Raw genomic sequence first — 14,556 nt, forward strand, 5'->3', positions numbered from 1 at the left:
TCGTGTTTTTTCAAGTTCTTAATTCTTTAATTTTTCTTTTCTTTAAATTTACGATTTTCCTATGTTCCCATTTTATATCATTTTTGTTTTTCAATTTCAATTTTGTTCAATTTTCCATGTCTTCAATTTTTGATTTTCAATTTTTTTATTTTTCAATTTTTTTATTTTTCATTCTTCTTGTTTCTTCAAGTTTTCGATTCTTCAATTTTTCATTTCTTCAAATTTTCGATCGTTCACTTTTTCATTTCTTCAATTTTTCGTTTCTTCAATTTTTCGATTCTTCAAATTTTCGATTTTCCAAGGTTCTTATTTAATTTTTTTTGTTTTTTCAATTTCAATTTTTTCGATTTGCAGTGTCTTCAATTTTTCGATTTTCTAATGTTCCCATTTTATATTTTTTTGTTTTTTCAATATTAACTTTCTTCAATTTTCCGTGTTTTCAATTTTTGATTTGCAATTTTCTTATTTTTCATTTTTCTTGTTTCTTCAAGTTTTCGATTCTTCAAATTTTCATTTCTTCAAATTTTCGATCTTTCGCTTTTTCATTTCTTCAATTTTTCGATTCTTCAAATTTTCGATTTTCCAAGGTTCCCATTTATTTTTTTTTATTTTTTCAATTTTAGTTTTCTTCAATTTTCCGTGTCTTCAATTTTTGATTTGCAATTTTTTATTTTTCATTCTTCTTGTTTCTTCAATTTTTCATTTCTTCAAATTTCGTTCCTCCAATGTTCCCATTTAGTAATTTTTTGGTTTTTCAATTTAATTTTTGTTCAGTTCTTTGTTTCTTCAATTTTTCATTTCCTTAAACTTTCGATTTTTCAATGTTACCATTTTATTTTTTTGTATTTTCAATTTAAATTATTTTAATTTTTCATTTTTCTTGTTTTCTCGGTTTTTCGATTCTTCAATTTTTCATTTCTTCAAACTCTGGATTTTCCAATGTTCCCATTTTATAATTTTATGATTTTAATTAAATTCAAATTTTTCGATTCTTCAATTTATTTTTTCAATTTTTCGATTCTTCAATTTTTTCGGTCCAATTTTTCATTTCTTCGATTTTTCGATGCTTCAATTTTTTTTATTTCTTAAATTTTTCATTTCTTCAAATCTCGATTTTCAAATGTTCCAACTATATAATTTTTTGTTTTTTCAATTTCAGTTATTTCAATTTTTCATTTTTCTTGTTTCCTCAATTTTTCGATTCTTCCATTTTTCATTTCTTCAAACTCTCGATTTTCCAATGTTCCCATTTTATAATGTTATATTTTTTAAATTTTTTCAATTTTTCACTTCTTCGATTTTTAGATTCTCTAATTTTTCATTTCTTCAATTTTTAGATTCTTCAAGTTTCCTTTCTTCAATACTTCGATTCTATAATTTTTCACCTTTTCAATTTTTAGATTTTCCAATTTTTCATTTATTCAATTTTTCGATTTTTCAGTTTTTCATTTCTTCAATTTTTCGATTCTTCAATTTTTCATTTTTTCAAATTTCCGATTTTCCAATGATCCCATTTTATAATTTTGTTTTTCCAATCTTAATTTTTTTCAATTTTTCTTTTCTTCAAATTTTCGATTTGCAATTTTTCGTGTCAGTATTTAATTTTCTTTATTTTTACAATTCTTCGATTCTATAATTTTTCACTTCTTCAATTTTTAGATTCTTCAATTTTTCATTTCTTCAATTTTTCGATTCTTCAAATTTTCATCTCTTCAATTTTTTCGCTCCACATTTTCATTTCTTCGATTCTTCAATTTTTTCATTTCCTCAATTTTTCATTTCTTCAAACTCGATTTTCCAATGTTACCACTTTATAATTTTTTGTTTTTTCAATTTCAATTATTTCAGTTTTTCATTTTTCTTGTTTCCTCAATTTTTCGTTTCTTCAATTTTTCGACTCTTCATTTTTTCATTCCTTCAAACTCTAGATTTTCAAATGTTCCCATTTTATAATTGTATGTTTTTTCAATTTTTCACTTCTTCAATTTTTAAATTCTCTAATTTTTCTTGTTTCTTCAATTTTTCGATTTTTCAATTTCTCATTTCTTTAAATTTTCGTTTCAGTTTTTTATTTTCTTTTTTTTACATTTTTTCGATTTTCCATTATTTGTTTTTTCAATTTCAATTGTTTCAATTTTTATTTTTTTTTGTTTCTTCAATTTTGCACAATGCAAATCTTCGAGTTTTCGTTTTCGAATTTTTCAGTTTTTCAATTTTTCAACTTTTAGATTTTTTTACTTTTTTGTACTTTTTATGAAAAGTAGAAAAATTGCAAATCAAACATCGAAGAAACGAAAAATTGAAGTATGAAACCGAAAAATCTAAAACTTTTAAATTTGTGATGATAATAATTCAATTAAAATTTTTTCACTTTTTCAATTTTATGATTTTGAAAACTTTTCATTTTTCATTTATTGGACTCTTCACTTTTTCGATTTAATATTGCAATTTTTCATTTCTTCAAATTTTCAATTTACAATTTTTCGTTGCTATTTTTTATTTTCTTTAATGTTCTGATTTTATCATTTTTTGTTTGTCAATTTCAACTTGTTCAATTTTTCGTTTCTTCAATTTTTCAATTTGCGCTTTTTCAAATTCTTCATTCTTCCTTGTTTCTTCAAATCTACGAGTTTTCATTTTTAAATTTTTGAGTTTTTGCAATTTCCAACTTTTAGAAGTTTTAATTTTTAAATGTTGAAATTTTTCGATCTGCAATTTCACGGGTTTTCAATTTTTAATTTTTCAGTTTTTGGAATTTTCTATTTTTCATTTCTTCAATTTTTCAATTTGCGATTTTTCATTCCGGTTTTTTATATAAATTCTGATTTTTTCAATTTTCGGTTCCCCAGTGTTCCGATTTTATAATTTTTCGTTTTTCAATGTGAAAATTTTCAAATTTTGGATTTTCCAGTTTTTCGATCTGCAGTTTTTCGGTCTTCATTTTAGATTTTTCAGTTTTTGTTTCTTCAATTTTTGATTTCTATTTTTCTTTCCAAATTTGTAGTAATAATTTTAAATTTATTCAACTTTTCAGTTTTTCAAAATTTTCATTTCTTTTTCGTTTCCTCAATTTACGAAACTATTTGACTTTTCATGTTTAAAATTTTCAGTTTTTCCATTTTCCATCTTTTGATATTTCAATTTTGCAGTTTTTCGATTTTGCAATTTTTGATTTTCTTCATTTTTTCCGATCTTTTATTTTTTCGATTTTTTAACTTTTCGAATAAAAAAAAATGGAAAATTTGTAAAACTGTAAAAACCAAAAAACGGAAAAGTATAAAATGAAAACTTTGAAAAACTAAAAATTGGAAATCAAAATCTTGAAAAATTGAGGAAACGAAAAATTAAAGATTGTAAGTAGATTTATTAGGCAAAATTTTGAGTTGACGTCATCAATTGTTTGGAAGGGTATAAACGAATGAATTTTGATTAACTATATTGAACACGATAACCTTAAAACGTTTACAAGATTTAAGAGCATTCGGACAGACGACAGACAGGCAGACAGACAGACAGACAGACAGGCAGACGGAAACGGGAGACCACTTAGAAGAGAAGTTACAAGAAAAATTGGACTAAAATTATGTAATTTTATTTAATAAATTAAATTAAATGCTGACAGAAAAACTTTTCATGGAGACTTCTCGTCATCGATTCCTCCTGTAGGTTTCACATGACATTAAAAGTTCTTTTGACACTTTAAATGCTGCTAATTTGTCAAATTACAAATTTTCAAAACTCTATGTGAAAAAATCTTCCAACTCTTTAATAGCTTGAAACACAGATAGTGAAAGTCGCTACGTAAACACCATCAGCTGAAGAACTCCAACTAATCCCAATGCATAATTCATACCCACCGCCTCAGGGCCAGCCTTTACCAGCTCAAGTGTACCTATCCATAATTTACATTATCTGTGAATACTCGAATCATAATCATAACGGTAGAACAACAGTTACGCTTCGCCGTAATAAATTTTGATCAAATCCAACCCAGCCGTACCTCTGTCCATCTCCGCCCATGACCAGGACGCACGTCGCCATGGGCAATGTCCGTTCACAACATACCCAGCCGCAATGCGAAATCGCATGGACGGTAGAAGGACGCCGATGCCGTAAACACATCACTCATAATAACTTACACATGTTCGTTTATCATTCAACGCAACACCTGGGAATCCTGTGATTATAATCAAAATTATTCAGCAGGTTGTTGTGATTTTTGCTATTGTTGTGCGACAAGACTAACAAATTTACGGATTTTCAATATTTGGTTACCTTGATAATGCTAATGTTTGGAGAAGATTGGAGGTTTGTGGGCAATAAAAATATACAACGGGTTGTGAATGTTGGTTTGGTGTTTAGAAAGAATGAGTGGAGGTTGTTGATAAAATTTGTCGCTATAAATGTTTGAGGATAGGCAACTGACACTGTTGAGATGTATAATAGTTTGCATACATTACAATTTTTATTACTATTATACTAGTCATGTCAAGTCATGTTTTCACAAACTGGATATCTATAGTTAGGTCCATGGTAGAAGGAGACATGGTATAGGCATCCGATGTACCAATTTAAAAATGCTCTGCGCATCCATTTGTGACGTTAGGTGGCATCAACGACCTTGTGACTCTTGTGAGGGAAGTCTAGGGAATTTCAGCTTGAGTTGTCATTGCTCTGTCCAATACGTCAATTAGTTGTCGGATAACGAATTGTATTTTAAATTTCGCGCTAATTTCACCCCACTTGACGTCACACCCGATGCGTATGCCTATACCATGTCTCCTTCTACCATGGTTAGGTCATAGATTAATATAGATGCGACTTACAGGCTGATTTTGCAAAACCACCCTTATTATCATTGGAGTCCTCAACCGCCAAAGGCAAGCGCCAAATTTAAATAGTTTTCAAATTTAAAAACCGAATAACGAAAAATCGAGAAATCGAAACTCCCAAATTTAAAAAATCGGATAACTGAAAAATGGAAACATCAAAAGATCAAGAAATCGTGGAGTCAAAAAGTCGAACAATTGGGAAACCGAAGTAGGCCAAAGTCGCCAAAGTTAAAAAATGAGCAATTTATAAATTGAGAAATTGACAATCAAAATATCGAAAAATCAAAATCTCGATAAATCGAGAAATCAAAAAATTTAAAAATTCGAAAAATTGCAAAACTGAGAGAATGAAAGATGAAAAGAACGAGAAATTGAAAAGTGATGAAGTCGAAAAATCCTAAAACTGAAATATCTAAAAACTGAAAAATCGAAAAATCAAAAAAGATTAATTGAAAAATCGAAAAATTGAGAGTTTATAAATGTCAAATTTGAAAAAGTAAAAAGTCGAAAATTTGCCAAATGATAATTGAAAAACAGAAAATCCAAAACCGGGAAGTCGAAAAATCAAAAGCTTAAAAAATCAAAACATTTACAAAATTGGAAAACTTGAAAAATTCAAATAACGAAGAACTGAAATGAGAAATACAGAAATCGAAATATCTAAAATTTTAAAAATTTAAAAATTTTCAAAATTTAAAAATCGAAAAATTGAAAAATCGAAAAAGTAAAAAAATCGACACATCGAAAAATTCAGAAGTCAAAAATAGAAAAACGAAAGAATTGAAATATTGAAAAATCCTAAAACTGAAATATCTAAAAACTGAAAAATCGAAAAATCAAAAAAGTGAAGTCGAAAAATAGAAACCTTAAAAAATCGAAAAATTGAAAAATCAAAAACCTGAAAAATAAAAAAATTAAAGAATTGAAGAACAGGAAAATCGAAACACTCGAAGGTCAAGAAACGGGAAAATCAAAACATCGATTAATTGAAAAATCGAAAAATTGAGAGTTTATGAAAGTCAAATTTGAAAAATTAAAAAATCAAAAATTTGACAAAATGATAATTAAAGAACAGAAAATCTAAAACCGGGAAGTCGAAAAATTAAAAGATTAAGAAATCGAAATACATATTTGGAAAATTCGGAAACATGAAAATTTGAAATATCGAAGAATTAAAATGAAAAATCCAGGAGTCAAAAATCGAATCGATTTTTTGATTATCCCATTTCTCAATTTTTTGACTTTTCAGTTTTTCAGTTCAAGTTTTCGAATTTCCGGGTTTTCGTTTTTCCATTTTCGATTTTTCAAATTTTCTGTTATTATTATTCGACTTCCATTTTTAGACTTTTCGATTTCTCAATTTTTCGGTGTTTTAGTTTCGGCATTTTTCAATATTTCGAATCTCCAGTTTTTCAATTTTTCGACTTTTCGATTTCTGGGTGTTTTCTTTTTTCGTTTTTTTAGTTTTTGGATTTTAAAATTTTAGATTTTTCAATTTTTCGATTTTTTGTTTTGATTTGTCGATTTTTCAATTTTTCCAAATTTTAATTTTTCAATTATGAGAACATTACATTTTTCGGTTTCTCTATTTTTCGATTTTTCAGTTCTTTGATTTTTCTGTTTTTCAATTTTTCGAACATTAAATTTTACATTTTGTTTCAGTTTCTTGATCTTTCGATATTTCAACTTCTTGGTTCTAGATTTTTCAATTTTTCGATTTTTAAAATAAATTTTCCGGTGTTTCAATGTTTTAATTGATCAGTTTCTCGATTTTTCGATTCTTCAATGTTTCTATTTTTTCAGTTTTGACCTATTTCGATTTCCCAAATTTTCGATTTTTTTAGTTTTTGGCTATTCGGTTATTCGATTTTCCATTTTTTTGTTGATTCAATTATTCAAATTCTCGATTTTTCATTTTTTGATTTTTTAATTTTTCGATTGTTTCAATTTCGGATTCTCGATTTCTCGGTTTTCCCTTTTTCAAATTTACAAATTTTAAATTTTTGAAATTTCCATTTTTCGATTTTTTGAAGCATCGATTCCTCGATTTTTCAATTTTTCCATTATTCCATATTTCGCTAGTTTAATTTTTCAATTTTTTTACTTTTAAACATTTCGATTTATCGATTTGTCGCTTTTTCAGTTCTCCGATATATTTTCCAATGTTGCGGATTTTTAAATTTTTGATTTTTCAATTTTTTGATGTTTCAATTTTTCGTTTTTACAATTTTTTAATATTTTGATTTTTTGACGATCCGGTTTTTCTACTTTTAAAATTTTTCAAATTTTTGGATTTTTCGATTTCTCGATTTTTCAATACATATTTTAATTTTGACAACTTTTGCATTTCTGGATTTTTCAGTTTATAACTTTTCTAAATGTTCGTTTTTACGATTTCCTAATTTCTCAATTAATCGATTTTTTTATTATCCCATTTCTCAATTTTTTGACTTTTCAGTAGTTCGATTTTTCAGTTTTTCAATTAAATGTTTTGAATTTTCGTGTTATCGTTTTTTCTTTTTTCAATTTTTCAAATTTTCTATTATACGACTTTCAGTTTTCGACTTTTCGATTTCCCAGTTTGTCGATAAAATTTAAAAATCAAAAAATTGAAAAATCGAAAAAGTAAACAAATCGACACATCGAAAACTCCAGAAGCCAAAAATCAAAAAGTCGAAGGATCGAAATATTGAAAAATCCCAAAACTGAAATATCGAAAAATTGAAAAACGACTCAAAAATCGGATAACTGAAAAATCGAAAAATCAAAAGATCAAGAAATCGTGGAGTCGAAAAGTCGAACAAGTGGAAAACCGAAGTAGGCCAAAATCAAAAAATCGAAAAGTTAAAAATTGAACAATTTATAAATTGAGAAATTGACAATCAAAATATCGAAAAATCCAAATCTCGATAAATCGAGATACCAAAAAACTTAAAAATTCGAAAAATTGCAAAATTGAGAGATTGAAAGATCAAAAGAAGGAGAAATTGAAAAGTGATGAAATCGAAAAATCGAAAAATAGAGAAATTGACAAACAAAAAGTTAAAAGTTGAAAATTGGAACAGCGGAAAAATCAAAAAACGAAAAAATGGAAAACTGGAAAAACTGAGAAACCGAAATAGGCCAAAATAACAAATTGAAAAACTGATAAATCGAAAACCTGAACAATCAAATCTCGATATTTCGGGAATGAAAAATTAACAAATCGAATAATTGAAAAACAGAACATCTAAAACCAGGAAGTCGAAAAATCGAATGATTAAGAAATATTGAAATATTAAAATATCAAAAGATTGAAGAATCTAAAATTTAAAAATTCAAAAATTGAAAAATCGAAAATGTAAAAAGTTAGACACATCGAAAAACCCAGAAGTCAAAAATAGAAAAGCCGAAGAATTGAAATATTGAAATAATCCTAAAACTGAAATATCTAAAAACTGAAAAATCGAAAAATCAAAAAAGTGAAGTCGAAAAATAGAAACCTTAAAAAAACTAAAAAATGAAAAATCAAAAACCTGAAAAATAAAAATTTAAAGAATTGAAGAACAAGAAAATCGAAACACTCGAAGGTCAAGAAATGGGAAAATCAAAACATTGATTAATTGAAAAATTGAAAAATTGAAATATTGAAGAACTGAAATGAAAAATAGAGAAATCGAAATATCTAAAATTTTAAATATTAAAAAATCTAAAATTTAAAATTCGAAAAATTTATAAATCGAAAAACTAAAAAAATCGACACATCGAAAAATCCAGGAGTCAAAAATCGAATCGATTTTTTGATTTTTCCATTTCTCAATTTTTTGACTTTTCAGTGTTTCGATTTTTCAGTTTTTCAATTCAAGTTTTCGAATTTCCGGGTTTTCGTTTTTCCATTTTCGATTTTTCAAATTTTCTATTATTATTATTCGACTTTCATTTTTAGACTTTTCGATTTTTCAATTTTTCGGTGTTTTAGTTTCGGCATTTTTCAATATTTCGATTCTTCAGTTTTTCAATTTTTCGATTTCTCGGTTTTTATTTGTTCGTTTTTTTTAGTTTTTGGACTTTAAAATTTTAGGTTTTTCAATTTTTCGATTTTTTGTTTTGATTTGTCGAATTTTCAATTTTCAATTTTTCCATATTTTAATTTTTCAATTATGAAGACATTACATTTTTCGGTTTCTCTATTTTTCGATTTTTCAGTTCTTTGATTTTTCTGTTTTTCAATTTTTCGAACATTAAATTTTAGATTTTGTTTCAATTTCTTGATCTTTCGATATTTCAACTTCTTGGTTCTAGATTTTTCAGTTTTTCGATTTTTAAAATAAATTTTGGGTGTTTCAATGTTTTAATTGATCAGTTCCCCGATTTTTCGATTCTTCAGTTTTTCTATTTTGTCAGTTTTGACCTATTTCGATTTCTCAAATTTTCGATTTTTCTAGTTTTCAGCTATTCGGTTATTCGATTTTCAATTTTTTTGATGTTTCAATTTTTCAAATTCTCGATTTTTCAATTTTTCGATTGTTTCAATTTCGGATTTTCGATTTCTCGGTTTTCCCTTTTTCAATTTTACAAATTTTAAATTTTTGAAATTTCCATTTTTCGATTTTTTGAAGCATCGATTCCTCGATTTTTCAATTTTTCCATTATTCAATATTTGGCTACTTTAATTTTTCAATTTTTTTAATTTTAGACATTTCGATTTATCGATTTGTCGATTTTTCAGTTCTCCGATAAATTTTTCAATGTTGCGGATTTTTAAATTTTTGATTTTTCAGTTTTTTGATGTTTCAATTTTTCGTTTTTACAATTTTTTAATGTTTTGATTTTTTGACGATCCGGTTTTTCTACTTTTGAAATTTTTCAGATTTTTGGATTTTTCGATTTCTCAATTACATATTTTAATTTTGACAACTTTTGCATTTCTGGATTTTTCAATTTTTCAGTTTATAACGTTTCTAAATGTTCATTTTTACGATTTCCTAATTTCTCAATTAATCGATTTTTTTATTATCCCATTTCTCAATTTTTTGATTTTTCAGTGGTTCGATTTTTCAGTTTTTCAATTAAATGGTTTGAATTTTCGTGTTATCGTTTTTCCATTTTTCAATTTTTCAAATTTTCTATTATTCGACTTCCAGTTTTCGACTTTTCGATTTCTCAATTTGTCGATAAAATTTAAAAATCGAAAAATTGAAAAATCGAAAAAGCAAAAAAATCGACACATCGAAAACTCCAGAAGCCAAAAATCAAAAAGTTGAAGGATCGAAATATTGAAAAATCCCAAAACTGAAATATCGAAAAACTGAAAAATGAAAGAAAAACTAAAAATGGGAAACTAAATCGGGAAATCAAAACATTGAAAAATAGAAAAATTTAAAACGACAATTGAAACAGAAAATCTAAAAACGGGAAGTCGAACAATCGAAAGATTAAGCAATCGAAAAATTGAAAAATCGAAAAAGTAAAAAAATGGACACATCGAAAACTCCAGAACCCAAAAATGAAAAAGTCGAAGAATCGAAATATTGAAAAATCCCAAAACTGAAAAATAAAAGAAAAATTGAAAAATGGTAAACCTGAAAAATCTGAAAACTGAAATATCCAAAAAGTGAAGTCGAAAAATCGAAACCTTAAAAAAACTAAAAAATGAAAAATCACCTCCCTCGGAAGTCAATAAATGGGAAAATCAAAACATCGATTAATTGAAAAATCTAAAAATTGACAGTCTATAAATTTCAAATTTGAAAAATCGACAATTTGAAAAAACGACAGTTGAAAAACAGAAAATCTAAAACCGGTAAGTCGAAAAATCGATAAATTAAGAAATCTATGAAAAATCCCAAAATTAAAAAATTGGAAAAATTAGAAAACGAAAAATCAAAAAAATTAAGTTTTGTCAATTGTCAATTTGTCGAAAGTAAAACGTAAAAAAAATATAATGACATTTTTTCTAGTTAATTTTATTCCTAGTTAGAAACAAACACTGTTACCAACATAAGTCTAGGAGTCCTCAACCGTCATTTAATTTAAACTATGAAGCTTCTCTATGTTCTATGGTTAGGTGCTGTAAAACTAACAAGCGGCAACAAATTTGCTTGCGTAGTAAAAAACCCGAGACAAAGTGTGCGGCAATTTTTACTTTCTAAGTTCGACTAAGCAAGCACTAAGTAATTTCCAAACGGTACTAACACCCACGAAGTACAACAAAGCCAACACTGCATGATGCGCAAATTTTAACCTAAAAATCGACATATTAAGTTAGAAAACTCAAAAAAGTTTCTTTTTCACCTGAGTGCCTTAACCCTAGCACTTGGAAGATTATCCCACGGTTCCTTAACGAAATACGACCTTAATCCCCTAAAATACGAATGGCAATAGTGTGTCCAGTGTACTGTTGCGATGTCAAACGGAAATATAGTTTTATCGGTTTCATTCAAACAATCCCAGAGTTTTTTCACATTCGTGTTTTTAAAAGTCCAGTCACGTATATAGGAACACTCCCCGTGGTACTTCAGTTTGTGAAAGCGTCTATAATTCGATACTAAGGTGGGTTTCTTGAAACATAATAACGAAAACACGTCCATGAAAAATCCAGGAATATAATGGTACGCTATACTGAAGAAAAAATTTGTGACTTTGGTTTGTGGAACACTGGTTATGGTTGGCATCCAGAAACACTTGGATAGTGGGTAGAACTCCCCGTATACGTTAATGTTAAGGCGGGTGAATTCGCCACAAGTTATGGGGTTGTCTGGAGATGAAACGTAGTTATAGATCGGTATGGTTTTTCTGATGGGTATATGTTGGTAGTTTCGGTGTACATCCCAAGCACTTGCAATCAGTGCTGCCACCGCCATGTCCCCTGGTACTATATCTAGGTTATCGGCAAGGTCACAACAAATGTACCTGTTGAAACCTAGTGCTATATTTATTATAAAAAGGGTAGGTCCTCCGAAACTGTCGGTCCAACCTGGAAGCGGATCCTTGTGTGTGGAAAGAACTACAAACTGGTTATAAATTCGCAATTTTTGCACTAGATACAAGTACCAATCGATGGCCGAAAAATCCCAACGGGGAGGTCTTTAGCGGTATCGTCAATCAGAAGCTCTGCCATAGCTTTAGAAAACTCATAAGTATTTGACCACTTTTCCAAAACTCTGTATTAAGTGGGTAAAAATTAATTTAACTTAGTTACATTTGGGTCAGTACGTTTTAGTCAATTTTTCTTTCGTTTCAGGACTGTTGACAAGCAATTCGACTTGTCGGTGGTCGAAACCTACGTCATCGCACACTGTTTCATCGATGGAGGGGAGATAACTGTTACTATACGCAGTGGACACGTAAACTAGTGCCTGAAAATGTATTAAACGCGTAAGAGAGAGACAGATATATTATATTAGTACTCTCTCGAGACATACCTTTAAATTGTACATTTGCTTACACAACTTGATAACTTGCTTAGTAACACCTACGTTGTTGTCGTAAGCAACTTTAATGTCTTCGAACAAGTGCACGTTTCCGGCTACGTGAAAAACCACGTTAATTGTGGATATAAGTTCGTGATGGTCACTCATAGATAGACCCAAATTGGCACCACTACTCTCCACGACCTTAACTCTTTCCATAAAAGTAGGGTCTTGGCTCCTCACTTTGTCAAAAATCTAGCAACACATATATGTTAAAAAATCGTGATTAGCAATTAATCGCGTACTTCTTTTCTGAACAGTTCTTCACACCGCGTGCGGACGTCTTTCCCTTTTTTAGGTCGAATCAAAAGATAGATGGCTGCGACTTTCGTGCTTCTTAGTAATTTTTCGATTAGGAGTTTCCCGATGAACCCGGTGCCCCCGGTAATGAAAACGTGTTGTCCTTCGTAGAATTTGCATATCTCGGAGTCGGATAAATTCACCTATTTACAATTTTATTTTTGGAAGCTACTATATACTCTAGAACTTACCATGTTTGGGTATTCGTATCGACTGTGAAGCTTTCTAATAACGTTTTAAATGTTTATGAAAATTTGAATATAAAATTGTCTAGACTTTTAACGACCGAATATGCAATAAGGTGTGTACTACTTAATGCACAAACGACTTTGACGGACGAATATCTAAAAAAACACGTAAATTACGCATCTAACTATTGCTTTTTTATAAATTTTACTACTTTATGTTAAATAACCGAATTTTATGGAATTCGTTTTAATGGATAAATAAACCATTTTGTCAAATTTTCGATTTTTGAATTTTTCAAATTTGACTTTTATGAACTCTTTATTTGTCGATTTTTCAATTAATTGATTTTTCAGGTTTTTTGGTTTTTCAATTTTTCTATTTTTTCAGGTTTCGATTTTTCAACTTCATTTTTTTGATTTTTCGATTACTCATGTTTTCAATTTTTAATTCCTCAGTTTTTGGACATTTCAGTTTTTGAATATTTCAGTTTTCGGATTTTTCAGTTTTCCATTTTTCAGTTTTTCTTTCATTTTTCAGTTTTTCGATATTTCAGTTTTGGGATTTTTCAATATGTCGATTCTTCGACTTTTCGATTTTTGGCTTTTGGAGTTTTCGATGTGTCGATTTTTTTAATTGTTCGATTTTTCAATTTTTCGATTTTTCGACTTCCCGGTTTTAGATTTTCTGTTTTCAATTGTCGTTTTAAATTTTTCGATTTTCCAATGTTTTGATTTCTCGATATAGTTTCCCGTTTTTAGTTTTTTTTTCATTTTTCAGTTTTTCGATATTTCAGTTTTGGGATTTTTCAATATTTCGATCTTCGACTTTTCGATTTTTGACTGCTAGATTTTTCGATGTCGATTTTTTTACTTTTTCGATTTTTAAATTTTATGGACAAATTGAGAAATCGAAAAGTCGAAAACTGGAAGTCGAATACTAGAAAATTTGAAAAATTGAAAAATGGAAAAACGGTAACATGAAAATTCAAAACATTTAATTGAAAAACTGAAAAATCGAACCACTGAAAAGTCAAAAAATTGAGAAATGGGATAATAAAACAATCGATTAATTGAGAAATTAGGAAATCGTAAAAATGAACATTTAGAAACGTTATAAACTGAAAAATTGAAAAATCCAGAAATCCAAAAGTTGTCAAAATTAAAATGTGTATTGAAAAATTGAGAAATCTAAAAATCCAAAAATTTGAAAAATTTTAAAAGTAGAAAAACCGGATCGTCAAAAATCAAAACATTAAAAAATTGTAAAAACGAAAAATTGAAACATCAAAAAAGTGAAAAATCAAAAATTTAAAAATCCGCAACATTGAAAAATACATCGTAGAACTGAAAAATCGACAAATCGGTAAATCGAAATGTCTAAAATTAAAAAAATTGAAAAATTAAAGTAGCGAAATATTGAATAATGGAAAAATTGAAAAATCGAGGAATCGATGCTTCAAAAAATCGAAAAATGGAAATTTCAAAAATTTAAAATCGAAAATCCGAAATTGAAACAATCGAAAAATTGAAAAATCGAGAATTTGAAAAATTGAAAAATCAAAAAAATGGAAAATCGAATAACCGAATAGCCGAAAACTAGAAAAATCGAAAATTTGAGAAATCGAAATGGGTCAAAACTGAAAAAGCAGAAAAATTGAGGAATCGAAAATTCGAGAAACTGATCAATTAAAACATTGAAACACCGAAAAATTTATTTTAAAAATCGAAAAATAGAAAAATCTAGAACCAAGAATTTGAAATATCGAAAGATCACGAAATTTAAAC

At 27.8% G+C, this 14,556-nt stretch overlaps 1 protein-coding gene across 1 annotated transcript; it reads right to left on the reverse strand.

The window, feature by feature from the left end:
• Positions 1-10,788: 10,788 nt before the first annotated feature.
• Positions 10,789-12,860, reverse strand: LOC135129485 (fatty acyl-CoA reductase wat-like). Its single transcript, XM_064056637.1, has 7 exons — positions 12,775-12,860; positions 12,529-12,726; positions 12,236-12,478; positions 12,027-12,169; positions 11,865-11,974; positions 11,106-11,817; positions 10,789-11,055 (listed from the first exon to the last, which is right to left on the reverse strand). The coding sequence occupies exons 1-7, from the start codon at positions 12,775-12,777 to the stop codon at positions 10,953-10,955; spliced, it is 1,512 nt and encodes a 503-aa protein (XP_063912707.1). The 5' UTR covers positions 12,778-12,860; the 3' UTR covers positions 10,789-10,952.
• Between the last annotated feature and the right edge of the window lie 1,696 nt (positions 12,861-14,556).

The sequence above is a fragment of the Zophobas morio genome, unplaced genomic scaffold (assembly GCF_036711695.1).
Source record: "Zophobas morio isolate AGI-343-1 ecotype UQ-CSIRO unplaced genomic scaffold, CSIRO_AGI_Zmor_V1 ptg000016l, whole genome shotgun sequence".
Taxonomy (NCBI): Eukaryota; Metazoa; Arthropoda; class Insecta; order Coleoptera; family Tenebrionidae; genus Zophobas; species Zophobas morio.

What these genes read in the sequence shown, in the direction of transcription:
- LOC135129485 (XM_064056637.1), bottom strand. An exon ending in AAGAACTGTTCAGAAAAGAA is followed by an intron (nt 12,479 to 12,528) that starts GTACGCGATTAA and finishes ATGTGTTGCTAG; the next exon opens with ATTTTTGACAAAGTGAGGAG. An exon ending in AGCAAATGTACAATTTAAAG is followed by an intron (nt 12,170 to 12,235) that starts GTATGTCTCGAG and finishes ATACATTTTCAG; the next exon opens with GCACTAGTTTACGTGTCCAC.